This window comes from Bombus vancouverensis, chromosome 1, assembly GCF_051014615.1.
Source record: "Bombus vancouverensis nearcticus chromosome 1, iyBomVanc1_principal, whole genome shotgun sequence".
Lineage (NCBI taxonomy): Eukaryota > Metazoa > Arthropoda > Insecta > Hymenoptera > Apidae > Bombus > Bombus vancouverensis.
In genome coordinates, this window is record NC_134911.1 from 11,154,926 (window position 1) to 11,176,237 (window position 21,312).

General features: G+C 35.5%; 3 protein-coding genes across 7 annotated transcripts; 1 reads left to right on the forward strand and 2 right to left on the reverse strand.

The window, feature by feature from the left end:
* The first annotated feature begins 584 nt into the window (after positions 1–584).
* Tsc1 (tuberous sclerosis 1 protein hamartin) lies at positions 585–5,628 on the forward strand. 4 transcript variants are annotated; one of them, XM_033327322.2, is made up of 15 exons: positions 585–725; positions 1,138–1,406; positions 1,481–1,746; positions 1,822–2,055; positions 2,121–2,308; positions 2,388–2,500; positions 2,558–2,808; positions 2,874–3,191; positions 3,281–3,469; positions 3,536–3,779; positions 3,858–4,081; positions 4,167–4,292; positions 4,367–4,603; positions 4,667–4,763; positions 4,844–5,628. In XM_033327322.2, exons 2-15 carry the CDS (start codon positions 1,298–1,300, stop codon positions 5,350–5,352), a joined length of 3,105 nt encoding a protein of 1,034 aa, XP_033183213.1. In that variant the 5' UTR covers positions 585–725; positions 1,138–1,297; the 3' UTR covers positions 5,353–5,628. The 4 variants fall into 4 exon arrangements, with proteins under 4 accessions (XP_033183213.1, XP_033183215.1, XP_033183214.1 ...); XM_033327324.2 differs by having other exon boundaries at positions 3,281–3,397; XM_033327323.2 differs by having other exon boundaries at positions 2,570–2,808.
* Positions 5,629–5,761: 133 nt separating this feature from the next.
* Sugb (Sugar baby transporter) lies at positions 5,762–9,179 on the reverse strand. Of its 2 annotated transcripts, none has more exons than XM_033327328.2 (10): positions 8,991–9,179; positions 8,376–8,487; positions 7,945–8,300; positions 7,720–7,869; positions 7,382–7,658; positions 7,129–7,322; positions 6,676–6,998; positions 6,433–6,608; positions 6,188–6,355; positions 5,762–6,075 (listed from the first exon to the last, which is right to left on the reverse strand). In XM_033327328.2, the coding sequence occupies exons 2-10, from the start codon at positions 8,437–8,439 to the stop codon at positions 6,005–6,007; spliced, it is 1,779 nt and encodes a 592-aa protein (XP_033183219.1). In that variant the 5' UTR covers positions 8,440–8,487; positions 8,991–9,179; the 3' UTR covers positions 5,762–6,004. The 2 variants fall into 2 exon arrangements, with proteins under 2 accessions (XP_033183219.1, XP_033183218.1); XM_033327327.2 differs by lacking the exon at positions 8,991–9,179 and adding an exon at positions 8,696–8,955.
* Positions 9,180–9,891: 712 nt separating this feature from the next.
* Positions 9,892–21,214, reverse strand: LOC117153742 (uncharacterized). The gene is made up of 9 exons (XM_033328081.2): positions 20,435–21,214; positions 19,324–19,412; positions 18,961–19,125; positions 18,769–18,885; positions 18,358–18,690; positions 17,721–18,286; positions 17,485–17,630; positions 16,045–17,423; positions 9,892–15,950 (listed from the first exon to the last, which is right to left on the reverse strand). The coding sequence occupies exons 1-9, from the start codon at positions 20,460–20,462 to the stop codon at positions 11,631–11,633; spliced, it is 7,143 nt and encodes a 2,380-aa protein (XP_033183972.2). The 5' UTR covers positions 20,463–21,214; the 3' UTR covers positions 9,892–11,630.
* Between the last annotated feature and the right edge of the window lie 98 nt (positions 21,215–21,312).

Consider the following 21,312-nt stretch of genomic DNA (forward strand, 5'->3'; position numbering starts at 1 on the left):
GAGTCTGTCTCTTATAAATTTAATATGTATTATATGTGTTATACGAATTAGTTTTAAATTTCATTAGCACTGTAACGAAACTCGAGAATGATGATTACATTGGTAAAGTTTGAAAGAAATTTGAAAATGTATATATATACTTGTATAATTTGTTCAACGAAACGAGGCAGTGAACGTAAACAAATCTTAATTGCTGCCACGATCATATAAACGTTTATACGATTGTGGTTGCTGCATTTAATTACAGCCGCAGCAATCAAGTTTTCAAATTCAGCAATCAAGTTCGTTGGACAGATCATAAAAGTTTTGTATGATAAGTTTTCTATTATAATCATGTTCAAATACTTTTATCGGCAACTGTATTTCTAAAACACTTTGAAACTCATTGAATTGGGATCATAGAGATATAAAGAGATATAAAGAGAAAAAGCAATATAGGAATAGAAAGAGAACATTGCATAAAGACCCTTCGTGTCCTCTCTCAGAGTCCAAAGAAAAAATGTTCTCTCTGTAAACATTTAATTATGGTGATTGTTATAAGATCCACTAGAAAGAAAACTGTTGAAATTTGAATAATTTTTGGAACGTACATGGAATTGTTGAGCGATCGTAGCGCTGCTGGTATTGTAGCAATATCAATGCGTACCAGTCTATGATATATCTGCGATGGTGTACAAGTCGCCATAGAACTCGTAAAATTGCTTGAAGTACTCGATGAATTTCGGGTAAGTTAACTTGTTAATTTTTGTCAATATAATCATTATCGAAACCAGGGTTTGATGCATTATTAAAAAGTCGAAGTGGTATTTACAAAAAGTATTTCTCTCTTGCAAACATGGTTCTGAATGACCTTTTTATGAATATCATAGGACCGAACCGACAAAATTTTTTTTTTTTATGCAGAATGAAATATTCATTGATAATACAAAAATATCGTATATGAAATTCTTCATTGAACGACCGAGAGATTCGTACCGTTGAAGATTATTTCAATGCCGGATTATAGCATCAAAATCTAAATGCCGATTTATATATGAAATTGACAGTTCGTGATAGTTGAAATTAAAAGAACTTTATTCTTTTTGTATTTCTTCTTCTGTATAAATCTTTTGAGATGTTACGCTCTTACTGTTACAGGTATTCCAAAATTTTTTCTGCTTCTAATGAAGCCAGTTTTACATAACAAATGACAGATGGATGAAATTAGATTTTATAAAGTCACTTCTACTTCCACTATATGATCAGACGATTAGGATAAGTATCATTTGTCCATACCGGAATATCAACTATCATCAAGATGAACATTAATTCAATAGGCATAGCTGATCTGTTTAATTTATTGGAATCCAACAAACTTGCGGAGGTAGAAGAAATAAAAAAAGTATTCCATGAACTTTTTTTATCTAGTAAGTAAGATTATGAATTGTAAGATATCTAATAATCTTGCCTTTTGTTTTTCATGATTTCTTAAATTTTTCAGCAAAAGACAATTGGTTGGTAAATGGTCTTTTTGATTATTATCTGTCCACAAATTCCTTAAGAGCTGTTGAGGTATTAGCTGGTGTTCGTGATCCACATGACAAGCATCTCTTAGATCGTTTGTCGGAAGCTCTTTCCAAATCTGGAAGTAGCAGCCAAAGAATTCAAACCCTTACTTTGTTAGGTCATATTGCTCGTCGTCAGCCAACTTGGTTATACAAGCTTGCCAGTCATACCTTATTTCGAGATTTACTTAGGTTACTTAAGGTAGAATTCAATTTTTCCAAAATAAGTAAAGAATATATTGAATTGATGATAACTCTCGAGTTAACTTGTTTTTAGATGGAAGCAAATACATTATCTCTTATGAGTGCGCTTCTTCTCTTGGTGATGTTATTACCAATGTTACCTGCTGCTTTAGGGCCATACCTCACAGAAATTTTTGAAGTATTTGGTCGATTGGCCTCTTATTATTATCATCAGTTATCATCCGTATTTTCATCTCCTGTGCGTTTTACTTCAACAACAATAACAGGGACAATAGATAAGAATCATTTATATTTATTACATTTGCAAGTAAGTATTAGTATTTATTTATAAAAGTAAGGAAGGTTTATTGATGTTTCTTAAATTTCTTGTAGGTGGGACTATATAATTTATTTCACAGATTATATGCCATGTATCCTTGCAACTTCATTTCATATTTGAGACAACAACAACAAGATCAACCTGCTACTTTTATCCATACAATTAGACCAATGCTAGATTCTGTGCGCATGCACCCTTTACTTGTTACTGCATCTAAAGATACAGAGATTTCTGCTGCTAGGTAGATATATTTCGTATTATGAAAGTAGTCGTAATTCAGAGAAAGGATTTTATATTTATCGTTCGTCCATTATTTTTAGATGGAAAAAGATGGAGCATCATGATGTTATAGCAGAATGTGGTCGTTTTACATTAGATAAATGTCGAGAAGAAGTATTTCGTACTACGAATTCACGTTCTACGCCACCTTTAGGTTTGTGAGTTTTATTATAATATATACCTATGAATATACAAATATTTACAGTATCAGTACATGTTCTAGATTACTCTTCTATATGTACTCCAATAAACATTAGTGGAGGGATAGCACCATCAGAAATCAGTAATGGTGAAGATGATACGTTTTGGTCGCCGAGTATGACAGTGCCGCCACATAGTCCGCAATTTCCAGTTACATCTCATGAACAACGGTCTACTCCTTCAACACCTAACAATAACAGAAGCGGTACGTCTCCACCAGAAGCTGCAGTCGAAGCCACTCCAGAAACAACTCCTGTTAAGGTATACTTTAGAACTTCCGAGAATGAACAAACTAAATCGGATAATATTTAAAATTGTGTACATAGGATTTACGAAAGATGCCGAAACCTACTGGTTCTTGCGCAGTTCGTGCTCTTACTGGATTTGGTAATGGCACAGTAGGATCAAGTTCACGACCATCCACACCAATCCCTTTAAATCCGTCTGTATCTGGCACCATAATTGGAAGTGGGGATACAAATAATGCACATGGATTTTTTTCGCACAAGCTAAGTAAAATCATCGCAGATAGACAAGCCATTAGTCAAACCAAGTCATCTATCAACGTTGATGAAGATGGAAGATTTCCAGAAATGAACACAAATCAAAATGGGAAAAACGATTCTTGGCAAGAAGATCAAGAGGTTCTGTATTTTATGTACTTTTGTATGTAAGAATATTGTGCATTAATGAATATTGATACGATATGTTTATACAAAATTGCATTGTGTAGGTTTTAGAAATTGTAAGCTCTCAAACTACTGGAAAATTTGAAAGTTCAAAATTAGTCGAACAACAAGAACACCATAATGAAAAAATGCAAAATGCTTTTGCAGATTTGTCTCAAAAGGTTTATCAGCTACGTTTGTATTCTCAAAGCCAAGCTTCAACACAACATTTAAATTTGAATTCTCTTTACAAAGTAAGATATGCAATATTTGTTGCAGAAAAAAATTTTAATATGATAAAAATATATATGCATTTACAGATTCGAGAAAGCAAATCTTGTCCTGATATCAAAGTTCATAAAAAACTGGAAGATACAGCGACCCAAACATCCGATTTGCTTCCATATGAAGATTTATTGCTAGGAATTTTGGAACAAAAGACGCAAATGAATTTACAAAAACGTTCTGTACAAGATACCGAATTTAGATTATCACCAACTGCAATGCTTGATCGATATGTTGAAACTTGCACGCATGGTAGTAATTATTCTGGCGAAAAAATGAGTTAGTAAAAAGTAAAGTTTAATAACAAGTCTTATTGTAAATCAACAAAATTGTGAATTAAGTATTTTTTCTTCGAAGGGACAAATGCAATTAAGCAGAAACAAAGAAAAGAAAATGGTGGGGAAGATGAAGTAGCAGAAGAAGATACTTTCGATGTCGAATGTGCGAGTCAGTTGTTACAGCTTATGCAAATGCAACTACAGTTCGAACGACAACGTAGAGAAGTACATGCCGAACGTAATCGACGGCTTCTTGGCAAACTAAGGGATTCGCGTGCGTTAGAAGAACATAATTATGCTTTGGTCAGTTGACATTATTTGTTCAAAGTAAGGTTCGGTAATATTTTTAATTCTTTCTATTGTTAAATACGAAATTCTTATTACATAGACTGATCGTTTAAAAATAATGGAAAAAGAAGTAGAGAGTTTAAAAACTGAATTAGAACGTAACAAGAGAGAAGCTTGTCAAGCTGAAGATCAATATAAAGATGCATTACACCACTGGCAAACTAAGGTAATGTCTATGAAAATTCTACTGATTGTATTACTAGTAGAAATTTGTATAGTAATGCGAGTAATAACGTATAGTGTGTAGAAGAACAACGACAGAATCAAATACTGAAGGATCGTCTTGAATCTGTGGAAGTCAAACTAAAGAATGAACAAAAAAAGGTAGCAGACTGTGAACAGCGGATTCAGTCTACGGAGGCTTCCCTGTTCGATGCAGGTCATCAACTAAGAGTAGCTTTAAAAGCTGCAAATCGCAGTAAAGAGCTAGAACGTACTCTTGATACTGTACAGAAGAAATTTCTTTTACTTGCAGAGGTATTATTAAAAATTATATATATCTTCGCATGATATATTAAATTTATTTTTATATATCTACAGGCACAAACAAAATTACAAGAAAGTACAGGGGGTCTTTCACCAATGACAAAACAAGAAGTAACACAAATACAAAAATCATACGCAGAAGAATTAACTAGTAAGCAGATTTCAATTATTCACAAATATAAGAACATATTTGAAACAAATAATGTAAAATACAAATTGGTGTTCGCATAGATTTACGACGACAGTTGGAGTCGCGAATATCTCTTGTAGAAGCTTTGAAAATACGTTTAACTGAACTAGAAAACAAAGAAGCACGAAAAGAAGCGCAACTTGTAGAACTGCAACGGCTTTTACAAGAAACAAAAGATCAACACGAAGCTGAATTGGAAGCCGTCGAGTCAAAATATAAAGCACAAGCTGAAATAAACCTTCTTCTCGAAGGCCGTATACTTGAACTTCATGGAACATTAGAAGCAGCAACTTGTAGTAATACTACTGTAAACAATTTAGCTTCTTCAGCATCGCCTAAAGAAAGATCACCTCCATTGTCGGCTAGTTTAGCCTCTTCCAGTGAGGGAAGTCTTGCCTTTATTCATTCAGGTACTGGAATTATAATGAATGACTGCTGTGATACTGCAGGCGAAATTCCTAATCTTCAAGCTATCGTCGAACCTGTGCCAAGCCAGGCTACTTCACCATCTCGTCAAAATCAGCAAAGACGGAATCCTAAACAAGACTAACGCTACGCAAATTTGACCACCGAGTCTTTTCGTATGCAGCTATTCCGTTCTGCACGCGTGCAACTGTTATCCAATGACGTGGTATTGAATCAGAAGAAAGTTATTTATAGCTTTTTATCGACATATTATGCGGAATTCATAAAAATATTATTATCGCGTGATTTCGATAAATAATTGAAAATATACTGGTAATTAATAAAATTACTAGCATGATATAATTTCACTCTGAAGAAATGAATTCGCAATGAATAAATGGTTGAGATATTTTGTGAGCAATTTTATATGTCTCAACTAAACACATCCTTGTATTACTTCCCTTCAATATCTGTTTGATATATATGATGATACATGTTCTATTTATCATTTTTATTTATAAATTTTATCGGTGGATTTAAAAAAAAAATGTTACTTCAGTCTAAGAAAAATGAATATATTACAGAACATGATATGATTTACAACTACGGTATAATACTGAATAATCAATATATAATGCTAATCAAAAAGATGAGTCACGAATGTGTTAAGAATTAAACTGTCTGATAATTATAAGAAAAGTATATTTTTTACTACGTTCAATCAAAATCATCATATCTAAATAAACAAACAATGAATATACCGAATTTCTAAAAAGAACACTGTCGTTTGCCTTTTATTAATAAGTTTCTAATTCGCGACTCATGGACATAAAAATGGCATCATCTGGATTAGCGTAATTTACCAAATCTGGAAAAGATCAACAAAGAAAAGATATTTTTCTTCAATTGAAACAAATTTCTTAAGTATTTAAAATTATTTTTATCAGTGTTATTTATGTATCCACATAATCGTTACTCACGATTATGACCCAAATGTACTGCCGATGTTTTAAATTTTCGTAAAAACAATTGAATCAACCAGAAGCAAGATAGCCACAATAACGCTCCTACCGAAAATGTTCTTAACGCTATAACACCGCCATATGTGTTCATTAACCACCCACATATTAAACTGCCACTTGATACTCCTGAAAAATAATTATGACCATACAAAAAATAATTATTTAAAGTCATTAGTTTTTATAATTAATTTCCTACTACTAACCAATTCCTTCGAATATAGCACCAATAAATCCTTGTATAGTAGCTTTAGTACCAGGTGGTGTTACCTTATCACCATATGATACCATTGTTGGCCAACAAAGACCTAAGGTAGGTCCATGAAGTATTTCAATAACTAAAAACCACCATGGGTTTGATATAGTACTGTATGCCATAAACCTGAAAAAATAGTACAATTAATAATATGAAGCTACATTATATATTTACAAGAAATTTCATTATTTACCTAATTGCATATATCAATAATACTAAACTCATAACATTCATGTGACCTAATTTTCGCAAAACATTTCCTGAGATAAAATTAAATGGTAGTTCTCCTAGAAAACACTGTACGCCAGTCAAAAGCCCTTGCAAAGTTTTCAGCCGTGTTATTTGTGAACTACTTGCTAGGTCTTCAATATACCAAAATAGAAAATTCCACACTACGCTAGTACACATTCCAGCACCTATGCACCACCATCCAAATGACAACACATTACCCTCCCGAAGGATAGTGAATAGTTCCCACAATATTGAAGGTTCATCCTCAGAGAGTTCTGGATTTTTCTGTAATGATACTGCTTTCTCCCATTACCTGGCAATTTTTTTATTCTTTTGATAAGTAAGAAGTATCAAACTTCTGTACTATCTACATTTTTCTCTACTCATAATATTATATATGGTAAAAGAATTTTACCTTCCTTAAAGTTGCAGACGTAGTAATATCAAAAATCATAATGACCAACATGATATAAAATATACAAGTATAATCTTTCTGAATCTTTCCTTCACTAAATAAGTCTACCAAATATCCTGCACTTATTCCAAATATGCCAAAACCAATGCTGCCCCACATCTTTTGTTTTCCATATTCCTTTCTTCTCTCATTTCCTGTAACATATCAGTATGAAAAGCATACTAGATATTTAATTAACATATATAGTACTAACCAAGGAGATTAAAGCATATAGCATCAGCTATGCTAACTACAACTGCCATTCCAATCCAACTTATTATAGTTGCCCACAGAAATGAATGAAACTGGTATGTTGAATTTTCTGTGGAATTCTGAGGCACATCAACTTCATGCAACAATTGATTAAAGGTTGGATTATCATGACATGTAGCTAGGCACGATGTTTTTACATAATTGCCACAAAATGGTGTATATGGTATATTATCTGAGAATTTGGCAGTAAAAATACGCACATACATGCATCTTTTTAGCTGTAAAATAAAGAGTTTAGCTGTTTATCTTTAAATATAGGAAATGTGCAAAATATCTTACATAAAAGTCATGAAATATGTCAAATGTTACGGTAGAATTAAATGTGTCATTATTTAAAATAGAGCTTGAATTTGTTAAGTCACAGAATTGAGGTACTTTCCAATTTGAGCACATTTCATGGTAAAGTTCTTTCGAGGCTTTGCACGATATCTAAAAATAAAACACATAAAATATAAATTAAACACATCTAATATAGTAGAAAAATAAGATAAAAGGACATCACACCTGACATGATACATTTAAGTGAATGATCTCTGTTATCGCATCATTTTTAATTTTATCAGGAAATCCATTTTTTGAACACATCTCTATAGTTGCTATTTTATTACAAGTAAGTTCAACATTTGCACTATTGTCTATTTCAGGTATAAAATATATCGAAAACAAGGCTATCGCAACTACAACTTGAAATATTAAAAACACTATCTTATGAATTTTGAATTTGTCAGCTAATGCTCCAAATAAAGGTTTTGCTACTAAACCAGAAATTGGTAATATCGTGTATATTGTGCCAGTTAAGAAAGGAGAAAAGCCTAACTGTTTTGCTATTGTTGGTAAGAATGGTACTATTGGTCCAGTAGCTGAAAAATAAAAAATGCAATTATACATAATATTCTATAAGATGTGATATTTAATCTGTAATATAATCTAGTTACCCGCATTGAATAAAAAATAATGTGTCTTTATTGGAAACAATTCCTTATTTATGCTTTCCATCATTTTGGAAGTACTTATGCCATGCAATAAATTAAAAATAGAAATTACAATCTGTAAACGATTTAAAAAAATTATTTTAATTCATCAACATTATAACACATATATTGATATTAATTAATGCCAAGTTCATCAGGTTTTATCAACTTTGTCTTAATTCAAATGTTTAATTCAGAAATCTGAGAAATTTCACAAGAATGTTTTTAAAGTTAAGATATTAGCATAACTATTGAAAAATATGTCTGTTAATAATGAAACATACACTGATACTAAATTTTAACTTCACGTAATAGTTTATTATAACGACTTTTCATATTATTTTAAAACCAGTCTAGATTTTTCTACAAGTGCACTTTGCCCTGTAACATATCGCCATTTTATGAAAACGTAAATCTCATTTGCTGCATGTGCAATTTTTGTTATCAAAATCATGAAATGTAGATATCAGGAGGTGGAACTCGTGGATATCATATTTGCATTCCTCGAGCGCTATTATGTTTCATTATCTGTATATTTTTGGAAGATTTTTCTATAATTACAATCTTATTGTTACCAACTTGGTACGTTATGGTTGTAAAAAAATGTCCTCTCTAGTCGCAATTAACTTTTCCTTAACATCATTTTCTATAATTGTGTGTTTAAATATTTGTATAAATGTTTCTATAATTTATCGTAGATTTCGACGTGTTATAGCATGAATTAATCACATGAGACTATTATTGCGTCGAGCTTATTTCAAAATGAAGACTAGTTATCTTCAAAACTTGTTAACTTGGTAATAAGAACGACTACCATTTCAACAATTTCAAATCAATTGTTATTACTACACTATACATAATCGATTAAAAGATATGACACAATATATAGTTACAATTATGTAACTATATATTTTTATTTGATAAAAAATATTGCATATCGTAATCCACAATTTTTTAAATTATAAGTTTCAATAATAATGTAATACGTATCCGATATAGAATATTATCGAATTGTACAATGCTACAAGAATACACATTATAGTATTTTATTTTTTGCCTAAGTATGTCATTCGAATAAATTTTGTAAAGACTGTAATAAATAATTATGAGACTATATTTGGTGAATAAGATAAAGAAGAACATCCATATACGATTCAAAATTTCCTGGGTATTGTCTCAAAGTGAAAAAAGAAATTTATTTTGTTAATGAATTTTGAATCAGCAATTTGTCCTTAATTCGTTTTAGTATCTAACAGTATCTAATTAAGATTATTTAATAGAAATGTATGAAAAGATATAATAACTCAATAAAGCATATTGGATAATATTGATGATATAATGCATCTGGACATGTGGCAAATAATTCGAATAGAAGTAAGTTTTATTTCGATTTCTAGAGGTTTTTGAATTATCATTTGCGCTATTATGTTTCATTATATGTATAATATACAAACCTACATAAAAACATAATTAAGACAAATTTGTAACAAACTGTGCTTTAATCTGTCATCAGATACATTTACAATATACATTTACAATATATATATATATATATATGTATATATTTATAAGTTTTTAATATTCCGCTTCCTTCTGTTTTTTAGCAATAAGGTGGGTTAATGTATGATTGCGGCGTATTACACTTTATTTCGTCCTCGACCATGAGATACGACGCACACTCATGTCCGCTCACACATACACACGATGTACATACATCTTTCATCCTTGTCTATGTCCCTACAATTTCCCATTGTGTTTTTATTCATCTTCTTTTTAATCTACCGCAGACGATTCTACAAGGTCATTGACTTTGTAAATCTTTCTTTACATCGAGCACATCGTCTATGAAGGAGATATGTATTTTATATACAAAGAAACAAATGTTCTAGCTTACACACTAATGAATCTATATACTCTACACAAGATACACCAGCAACAGTGCGCTCGATATCATACAGAAATCTTTTGAAAATCAGACGTCACGTATACTCTCTCTATATGTTTCTTGCATGTCTAGTAAATTTTTTCTTATTTTTTATTTGTTTGAACACAAAAGAGAGGGAACAATGTATTTTCCACAGGCAAGACAATTACGAGCACAGTTATGAAATGGGCCATCATTTTTCTTTTCTTTTACGTTAAAAAAAACGAATATTGCATAATCCGTATCTCAATATAGATTAAGAAACAAAACGAGACGCCATCGAGAGCGCTATAGATAAGAGGAACTTTTGATAGAAGGTTACTTCCAGCTACTAGCGACTCAACTTACGTCTAAGCTGTCGACTAGTTATTAGAAAAAAACTATCAAAAATTCCTACAATAAGTAGGCTTATTCTTTATGTACATATGACTACATAATAGAATACCCTTGAAAAGGTAAACTATTTTCGTTCTGATATATCGTGTAAAAATTTCAAAGATCCGTATGGTTTTTAATAAAAAAGGAAACAAACGCGAATGGGAAAGACAAGCCGGTGGAAAGACCACACATCCTGATCTCGCAGAGAGCTTTTAAAAACCCGTTATTCGCTAGTCAATCAGTAAAATAATATTTATAAAAGAAAAAAAGGAGAAAGAAGAGAGAGATCAGAAAAAATAAATGATCGAAAATCTTGCACCGCATTCTTTTTTACTGTTTGACCTTTCACGAGTCTGTAGTGCATCGACAATCTCAAGGGATATAGTAATCAGTACAGTCTTCCACCCTTATCACAGTACCGAGATTTTTCTTAAAAAAAAAAAAAAAATAAAAAAGTTGTTAATGAAAATAAAAGAAGTCATTCTGAATTATACGTGTATAAACGAAAAATAAATAAATTGCTTCATTAAAAAAGAAAAAGAAAAAAAATTAGGAAGGTCATTATCATTCTATAATACACAAGGACTTCATGCCTAGTCACATGGATTAAAGGGGAAAAATATCGATACCGTTTCCTTTTCCCTAGAAAGAAGAAAGTCTTGATTACGGTTGAAGAGCGAGATAAAGTTAGACGAAACAATATTTACAATCGCGATAAAATTTTTTATCGCATTTCACCCGAATGGTGAATAAAACACTAACGCAACTTGTTCGGTAAAACAGAAATCTACTGCCACTGCTATCAACAGATAACATATTCGAAATATCATTTCCTCCAGCTTCTCGATGGGGACGGTATATCCACCGAAATGTCACATACAATCGTTCCAAAACGCCCATTACAAAGATTTTAACGGCTAAAGCCAGGACGGTCGATGATGATGGGGCGGCGGTTGAAGCGCGTACAGGGAATGAATGTACTGTTGATAAGCGGTCGGATCCATCGTTAAGTTTGGCCCATGAGGCGTTACATAAGCAGACACAGGAGGCCCGTAAGCTGCTGATCTCTGAGCGGAATGAAGGAAAGGGTGAGGCGGATAATTTCTCGGCGGTTGATTGCTAAGCTTGTTACAGGCTTGTTGCGTGGCGTCCGTAACTGGCGGAACTTGCTGTTGTTGTTGTTGCTGCTGTTGCCTGAGCGCCATGCTATAGTAACTATTTGGATTCCGAAACTCATCCAAAAATGCGAACGCAGCCGCTGCAGCTGATGCGTCTTTATCGTAGAAAGGTGAACTGGTCGTGGTACTGGTTGACGCAGCGAAATTAAAGGCACTCCCAGCTGGTGGAACCATGGTGGTATTCTTTAGACCAATCGAGTCAGCTGATGTTCCCGTGTATTGTGGAAAACCAGGTATACCTGTACCAGATTGTGGTTCCGTGCTAACCGCCGACGAGACGCTTGTTACGTTTTGTTGCTCTTGCTGTTGCTGTTTGCTCTTTCTGCTCTTTTTCGTTTTCACAGGTGTCGACGTAGAACTACTAGACGCTTCTCCACCTCTGCGAGACGACGACATTGACAGAATACCCTGTGTATTCTTCGCTGCTGCCGTCTGCAAACTTTGAAGCAAGTTCAGATCTATTTCCGCTGCGCCGGATGCTGGACTACGGGCGTACGCCAGGTGTTCTGGCTTCGTCTGTGGTGGTCGAGGAATGGTCAACAACTGTTGTTGTTCTTTACCAGTACGGCTGACCAAACCTAGGCCTAGACGTGCATACGCTGGATTCGTCGCTACGGAATCGGCTAGGTTGCCGACAAACGCAGTGTCGAATTGACTAGCTGAAACTGCTTCAGGTTGCGGCAATGCCATTATGGGGTCGAAGCTAAATTGTTCCTGGCCCGTTCTCGCTGCCGTTTCCTGCGTCAAACCGCGAGACGCCTCTGTAGACGATTCATTGTAAATTCGTTTCTTCACTGGAGGCAAATTACTGGTCGAGCTGTTCACCGGTCCGCTGTTAGTCGCAGCCTTTGAACTGGCATCGAAGTAATGTGGACTTGGATACACAGGTCTAGAATTTGGCATCGGATAACCAGACGATTGGAAACCACTAGGATAAAGAGATTCATGAGTTGTCAGATTTTGTTGGAATGCTAGGATTTGCGACTGATCTTGCGTTGAGAGCTGTTCGCTGGTACTCGACGTCTTACCAAGGAACGACCGCTGTTGAGCGTACTTCTGAGCGTTCAGAGAATTGCTGAGGTCGGTGAAACTAGGCCGCTCCTGGGACGTTTGTTGCTGTTGTTGTGACTGTTCCTGACCGCCGTGCCTCGAAACAGACCTCTGGAGGTCGATATTAGGATAGTTATTGCCAAACGTTGGTGGGTACTGGTTTGGTGACTGATAAATCTGATGATTCGCATTTAGGTTTAACGATGCAGCCTCCGGTGGTACAGCAAAATTCCTCTGCTGCTCCGTGCTCGAAGACTTCTCTGTAGTATTAGATTTCAAGTAATCAGTCCGGTGTTCTGTTTCGTTTAATGTTGACGATACTGAAGACTGAATATACGAATGGTTCTGTTTATATCCGTGAGAATAAGTTGAAGGCGTCGACGCAGCTTGTGGATAATCTTCTGCGCTCTTTTGTGATTGTGGTTGTGGTTGCTGTAGACTGTAGTTTGTACTTTGTTGTGGAGACGGTTGCGAGTAATTCGAAGGCTGTTGCGAAGATTGCGACGCCTGTGATGTGCATGCGGACTTTTGCTGAGGTGACGGTTGAGAGTAATTGCGGGTTTGCTGAGGCGATGGCGCTGGTTGAGTGTAAGTATGTGATTGTTGAGGAGATGGTGATGGTTGGGAATAGTTACGGGACTGCTGAGGCGATGGAGACGTTTGAGAGTAGTTTCGGGATTGTTGAGGCGATGGTGAAGGCTGAGAGTAGTTGCTTGGCGGTGGTTGCTGAGGAGACAACTGCGAATAATTTTGTGGCGTTTGAGGCGAGTGTATCGAGTGTGAGTAATTGGCAGGTTGTTGAGGAGAAGGCTGAGAATACTTAACTGGTTGCTGAGGCGATTGTTGAGGCTGTGAATATGCTGCATTCTGAGGAGAAGGTTGAGAGTATGAAGGCGGTGCTTGTGGGGAATGTTGAGGAAAAGTTTGGATTTGTTGAGGCGAAGGTTGAGAATAGTTTCGAGGTTGAGGCGATGGCTGGGAGTAGCCTGTTGTGAGAGGTTGAGGTGAGGATTGCGTGTAGCTGGCAGAATGTGTCTGAGGTGATGGATGTGAGAAATTTGAAGATTGAGACTGTTGAGAATACACTGGAGGAGGTTGAGGCGATGGCTGGGAATAATTGGAAGGTGGCTGTGGCGATGGTTGAGAATAATTGGAAGGTGGCTGTGGCGATGGTTGGGAATAATTGGAAGGTGGCTGTGGCGATGGCTGAGAATAATTGGAAGGTGGCTGTGGAGATGGCTGAGAATAATTGGAAGGTGGCTGTGGCGATGGTTGAGAATAACTGGAAGGTGCCTGTGGTGATGGCTGAGAATAATTGGAAGGTGGCTGTGGCGATGGTTGAGAATAATTGGAAGGTGGTTGAGGTGATGCTTGAGAATAATTGGATGGTGGTTGTGGTGATGGCTGAGAATAATTGGAAGGTGGTTGTGGCGATTGTTGAGAATAATTTGATGGTGGTGGTTGAGGAGACATCTGGGAGTATCCAGACGACTGCTGTGGAGATTGTGCATATGGAGAAGGTTGTTGTTGTGGAGATGGTTGAGAATAATTTGGCGGTGCTTGGGGAGAGGCCTGAGAGTAAGGTGAATGCGGTTGCTGAGGCGAAGGTTGAGAATAATTAGCAGCTTGCGGAGATGGCTGAGAATAATTGGCAGCATTTTGTTGCGGAGATAGTTGTGAATATTTAGGAGTAGATGGTTGCTGAGGAGATGGTTGAGAATAATTCGATGGTGGTGGCTGCGGAGAAGGTTGAGGATATATCTGTTGTATGGGTTGTGGTGAATGCTGTGAATAAACAGGAGATTGACTCTGATTAGAAGATTGCAATGGTTGATTATATGACTCGTTTTGTGTCGAATTCTGAGGAAAATTAGTTTGAGGAGATCGCTGAGGAAATGTGGGTGATAACTGATGATATATCTCCCCAGAATTTTCTTGAGGTGATTTCTGAAACGTTTGATGCGACTGTTGGGTCGGTATCTGGGAATAAAGAGGCGCCTGTTCGTACGATGATGATGGATAGGCTGGAGATAACGGATGATTTTGTGGGGATGGAGTGGGGGGTAATTGAGCGCTGTATCTTGGAGGTGTAGCATAATAGGGACTATTGTAAGGGCTACTTCCCGTTGATAAAGCGTCCTGATAGAATCCGGCTCCTCTAATCTGTGGCTCGACCGAAGCCATTATCGGTTGACCTTGCGGAGATCGACCTGAACGTCCAGGTGGTGACTCCTGGGAGAAACTCGAAACAGATTCACTTACACTACTGCCACCGGTACTCATTCTTCTTTGTCTACCACAAAACACTTCCTGCAATTCACCATCCTTCTTCGTTATACCATCCTCTGACTCTTCGTCTTTCTTCTTCGACTTTGGCGCTCCGAATGCTTTAAACCAAGCACTCAAATTTGGTGTTGCTGTTTTGGGCTTCTGCGTGTCCTTCGCGTTAGATTGATTATCTTTAGACTCTTCTACAATGGCAGGTGTTTGCGTTGTCGTTATTCCGGATGTTTTCTCTTCTCTAAGACTAGACACCGGAACTGCAGGAAGAGTATTGTGGTCTTCTTCTTCATCGTCGTTAGAAAAATTGGGATTGGGCGAGGAAACTAAACTTTTACAAATTAACTGTATGGAATCCACATTTTTCAAAACAGTTCCTAAACTAAGTTTTGGTTCTTCGTCCGTGTTCTTGTTTGTTTGATCGTTGTCGCTGGTCAATTGCACGGTCATTTCAGCAGCATTAACGTTAGGTAAGTTCAATGGTTTTTTTAGAAGCAAATTTCCCTTACTTTTTCCAGGTTGTAAGCGATCAATCGTACGTTGGATCTTTTTGGGCCTGCTAGGTCCGTGAGGACCGAAGATTTTGATGGAACTTGGTCGTTTCCTTGGTGCTTCTACTTTTGGACCTGATCGGCCAGATTCGACGGACGAAGAATGAAATATTGGAGAATCACTTCCTGAAGAAAATTCAGAGAGTCTTGGTGCGTCATCTAACCATTTGTTGATATCCTATTCGGAGATAAAAAAATAAAGTGCAGTTATATACAAAAATATTAAGTTACGTCTATCTATATTATGTAAACGTGAAACAAACTATTCTTACATGAAGCGTCTGTTCTGTTGCCTGATTCAATGCTTGCATGGAGCTTTCTTCTTTTCCAAATCCTTTGGTATGTTTCGACTGAGCTACTTTTACTTTCTTAGTCTCAGCGACTTCTTGGTCTTGAGTCTTGACAGGATCTTCCATGATAGGAACTTTTTCTTCTTTTATTCCCTTTTTCAACTTTGGTCGTTTTACGCTGGATTTATCGCTGTCATGAAAGGTACTACCATTTGAAGGCACTTTTTTTGAATACATATTGTGAAGGTCGTTTTTTCCAGTTTTCTTCTGTTTCTCCTTCTCATTTTTCAATTTCTCCTCTCGCCTCCTCTCGCTTATTTTATCTTTTAAACCATCCAACGATTCTATATCTTTATCATCTATAAATGCAGGAATTTTCTTAGACGTATGTGTTTCTTTTGAATCTACATCGCTTTCTAAATCTAAATCTTTGGAATCTATTTCACTTGATATCTCTCCGTTTTTAAGTTCATCGTTTTTCTGTTTTGATTTTTTCTCTTTATCCTTAATACGGCTTTTTTCAGACTTCTCGTCAGATTTAAAAGCCTTTAACCCCGTCTTTTCCTTCTTTCGATTCTTCTTAACTTTGATATGCTGCGTTTTCTCTTTATTCTCCGGTAATGGTTCATTTTCGTGAGATTCGGTTTTCTTCAATTTGTTCTTCTTCGCGTTATCTGTAAATACTTCCGTCTCCTCGAGTTCCTTCTTCTCGATTTTCCTATTTTTACTTTTTACGACGACTAGGGGCTCATAATCTTCTTCGAAGTCTTCTTTTCGCTTCTTATTCTCTTTCGATTCTTTCATCGGCCGCACATTTTCCGCTTCCTTTTTTTGCTGATGACGTTCTTTATTAACTTTTTTATCTATCTTCTTAAACTCCTCTGATTCTTTGGATGTTAGCTTTTTGGTTTTTAACAATAAATTATTTTCGTCAACGTGTTTCCTTCTTTTTGCTGTTATGACACTCGATTCAGACATTGCATCCTCGCTTTCTTGCTCTTCTTGTTCTTCTTCGTTTACTGATTCTTCGTCCTTTGCTCTTTTACTCTTCTTCTTACCTCTTTTTTTCTTCGGAAGTTTATAATTTTTGCCCCGTTTTTCTTCTTCGTCGTTCTTATCATTCGCTTTAGATTTTCCTTTGCTTTCAGATTTATATGATTTCGATTTTTTCGTAGATTTTTTCGAACGTTTTCTATTCTGATGAGGAGACGAAATGCGAGAAGGACACGACGGAGATGCGGGAGTAGCAAGAAACGACTTCGGTGACGAAGGATCCTCGTCGCTAGATGTTTCCGATTCTAGGTAACGTCCCACTGCTTTGTCAAATGCTTCCTTAAGGTTAAATGCCATTTCTGTGTACTCTGTAATAGAAAAAAATATTTAATCATAAAATATGTATATCTTAGAATAAAAAATACTAACCATTATCAGAGCCATTATATTGCCTACAATTATCTACTATAAGTCGAAAATCACGTTTGAATTCACTTAAACTTTTGTATAAACCATTTTCAAGTTTCTCCTCCATTGTACTAAGGTCCATGGGTTTTCGCACCACGCTATAGTACCTAAAACAATATACATACATAAATAACAAGAATAATGATTTTTGTATTTTGAAAATACCTAAAATTATATATAGAACTTTAATATTATACCTTGGGGCATATTCTTCATCCACAGGGTCAATGAATGGCCAAGCATCCACATGATCTTTGAGACTTTCAAGAACTTTGTGCATTCCAACTCGACGTTCTTCTTCTTCAATTCCAAAAGAATATCCGTATTTATATCCGTAATTAGAGGATACATAATTTCCATCGCTATTACTTCCAATGCCTTTCTTTTTTTCTAATCCCTCCACTTCGTCCCTAGTATGAATCACAATTTGACCAACAGCTGAAGCCAACGAATTATTAGTTTGCCGTCCTTTTTTTTGAATCGGCGGTGAAGGTAAGGGTGGAGGTGTCTCCTCTTTAACATAAACATTCTTTGAATTCTGAGTCCCCTTTTTACTCCCTTTGTTTGTTTTAGTTTTGATCTTCGATCTAACCATGACTGTTTCCATCTGTGTCGTTGGTTCGTGACTTCGAAGTACACGCGAACTATTACGTTGTAACAATTTGCGCCTTTGCTGTTTTTCTTTTAAATCAAAAAGTTTCGGGATTTCAGGCATGAAATCCTCGGACAGAGTACGGTAAAGTTTACGTTCGGTATCGTACTCCTAAGTATTATAATAACATCGTTAGCAGAATCTAAGGAATAAAATAATATATCGTTTAATAGGACAATTACCGAATCACGAAATTTTTCAACTAGACGGCTCCAGTCCTGCTGAGTAAAGCAGACAACCTGCCAAACACTTTCTTTTGCTTTCCCGTGTATTAAACTGTCCTCCTTCTTCTCCTCCTCTTCCTCTTCCTCCTTCGCCACTCTGTTTCGTCGTCTTTTACGCTTTTTATCCCTAGGCTTACTTTTCTGTTTGTGCGAGATGCTGTTAGAAGTATCAATGTAGTCCTCCCTATATAATCGAGTGCCGTAAAAGTACCAATAGGCAGAATTCTTACGATCATGTCCTAAAGGTTCGACTCGCAGGCTATCCGAGTCCAAATTACCTAATGATTGCTCCTAAAAGTTACGAAGCATAAATACACTTGTAATAATTTTTATAAAAAATACTTTCCCAGGCATTTTTTATATACATACCACGTCTTCAGCGTCAAGCCGAAAGTCGCAGAGAGCACGTAAAATTTCTACTTTTTGACGGAGTGGTAGTAACTCAAAATCTACATCTGTATTAAAAGGATTTTCACATTTGTATTCCTGAGAACAAAATGAATCATGTATTACTTTTAATGATATGTATACTATATATATAAAAAAGAAGAACCAATTTACCTGACATTTCTTTCTAAAAAGTCTACGAAGAAACATCTGATAGTTAAAGGTTGAGATGTCATTGCGCGTGTCATTTGGTAAACAACCTTCAAGTAACCTGACTATTAGCTCCTGTACTAAACGTCCCTCGGTTCCACCATCCGTTAACAAAGCTTCTTCTAAATCCTAAAATAATAAACGATTAGTATGTATATGTACATGGCTGAAGAAACAAAAAATTGATGCAGCCATGACAAAAGAATGCATTAGCTTTTAAGAACATAAAGCTGAAATATGGTCTATTTAACTTCCTATAAGCTGAAGCAGTACTAGCAAATCTCATGAACAATGCCTACTCGTACAAGTCAGCATATAGGTAGATACCTCAATATCAAAGTCCAGGAGATTGAAGGCAGCCCTAAATAATGAGCAGAAGTGTGCTATACTTGGCACCTCCCACCACGATTGAATGTCTAAAAAAATAAAGGAACAATTGAGAGTTCCTTCATATTTTATTTCTTTAATCTCTGGAATATCTTTTTTTGTATGTGCTTAGAATATTTCAGAAGTTCAGAAGTTATTGACTCAAAAACTTCATTGATGAAATTAAATATGTATGATTGTGTAAATACAATACTATATAAAGAAACAACTTCTATTTTAATATCAAAAGTAATATTTACTTGTATATGTATATATATTGGTTGTAGAATTATACATGTACATATTTATTTTAAAATAGTAAAAAATATATATTTATATTTTCATCTCTGTATTTTGTTATAAATTATGCATTCTTGCTAAATATTAATTTTTATTTTATATCATTTATACTGTTATTTTAAAATGATATAAATATCTTTTAAAAATTTATATTTGTGATTTTTTAGTGATAATAAATTTCTAAATAAAAAAGTAACATTGGACTCATTTCTTAAAGTGGTAAGAATATATTCTAAATAATTCTTAACAAATATATAAAAAAGATATATAATTTCAAATAACATTATTTTCTCTTGTTAATAATAATTATTAATTTCTATGCTTCCTTTAACTTGAAAATACAATCTTTGATAATTCACTACATAACAAAACTACTATATTAATTAACAAAACCAAATATTTATAATAAGAAAAACTACATTTCAAATGAGCACAAAAAATTCTCTAAAAAACATGTCCCAAAATATAATAAGATCAAAACCAATAACTTGACATAACAATACTAATGGACAAAAATACGAATATAAACGCCGTGTACGAATACTCTGTATAGAACGTAATACAATAAGGAAAAATAGTAAAAAAAAAAACAATGAAAATGATTCTCTGTTGCTAAACTTGAGGTCATTGACAAGGGCTCTCAATCGTAAGCATCGATCTTCCTAGTAGTACATAATAATTACTATATAATAATTAGAGAAACAAAAGAACCCATAAGATATTTCATAATAATAGTTTCATCTTCATAACTAATAAACAATAAAAAGTTTACCTAGGATTCCGATGAAAGTGGGAAACATAACCCGTCCTGTGGCGGGCAAACCGGGCGAATCACGTCAGGGCGGATAAAGGTTGTTGAAGACAGCACGATGAATCGCGTGTTGCCTTGGCAATTTTTCCTAGACGAAACTTTATTTTTTTTTCCTAGAGCAGCGTGTGATCCAAACTGAATCAGTTATGACTGACGAAGAGAGAAGAAAAACGCAGAAGGTGAATGGTTAACGCGTGTAATAGCCAAGCAAAACACTTTTCAGCTCGGTGGAGCTGAATCGTTTTTAAAATACCGGGATACACATCAGAGGGCTATGACACCCATAGTCTTCGTAGAGATAAAAGAGCGGGCAATTCCACATAGCTTGGTCCTGCCTGCGTTAAACAGCGAATAGCGAAGTACATTCGTCCACTGGCAGTTCCCAAGGAACGGCTACCGCCGATTTTATTTTGGCTGCGCGACAACACTGCACGGGTTGCCAGCGATGCGCGCGACACTCGCAACCATTCTAATCGAGTAACACTCCAGCCTCAAAACAACCACCAGCTTCTTCTTCGACAATGAATCGTGCACTAGTTTCGATCCGTGACCACATTAACGCAAAATAAGAAATGTCTAACGTGTATATATGGTCTCACCGCCGCGACAGTTTCAGTTTTCCCCTGATTTTAAAATTCGATTTCATGTACGCATCTGTGTGCGTACGTGTACGTGTGTTATGTCGACAAGGATAGTTTTCTGAGACGCACTACGCGACGCACGGGTGCGGACTGTGCACTGGTAACTGCAACTGCGGGCGTATGCCTAAGAGAATGAGGAACATAGATTGGTTGATATGTTTCGCGCGAAATTCATTTAATTGAATTGTTGGTACTACT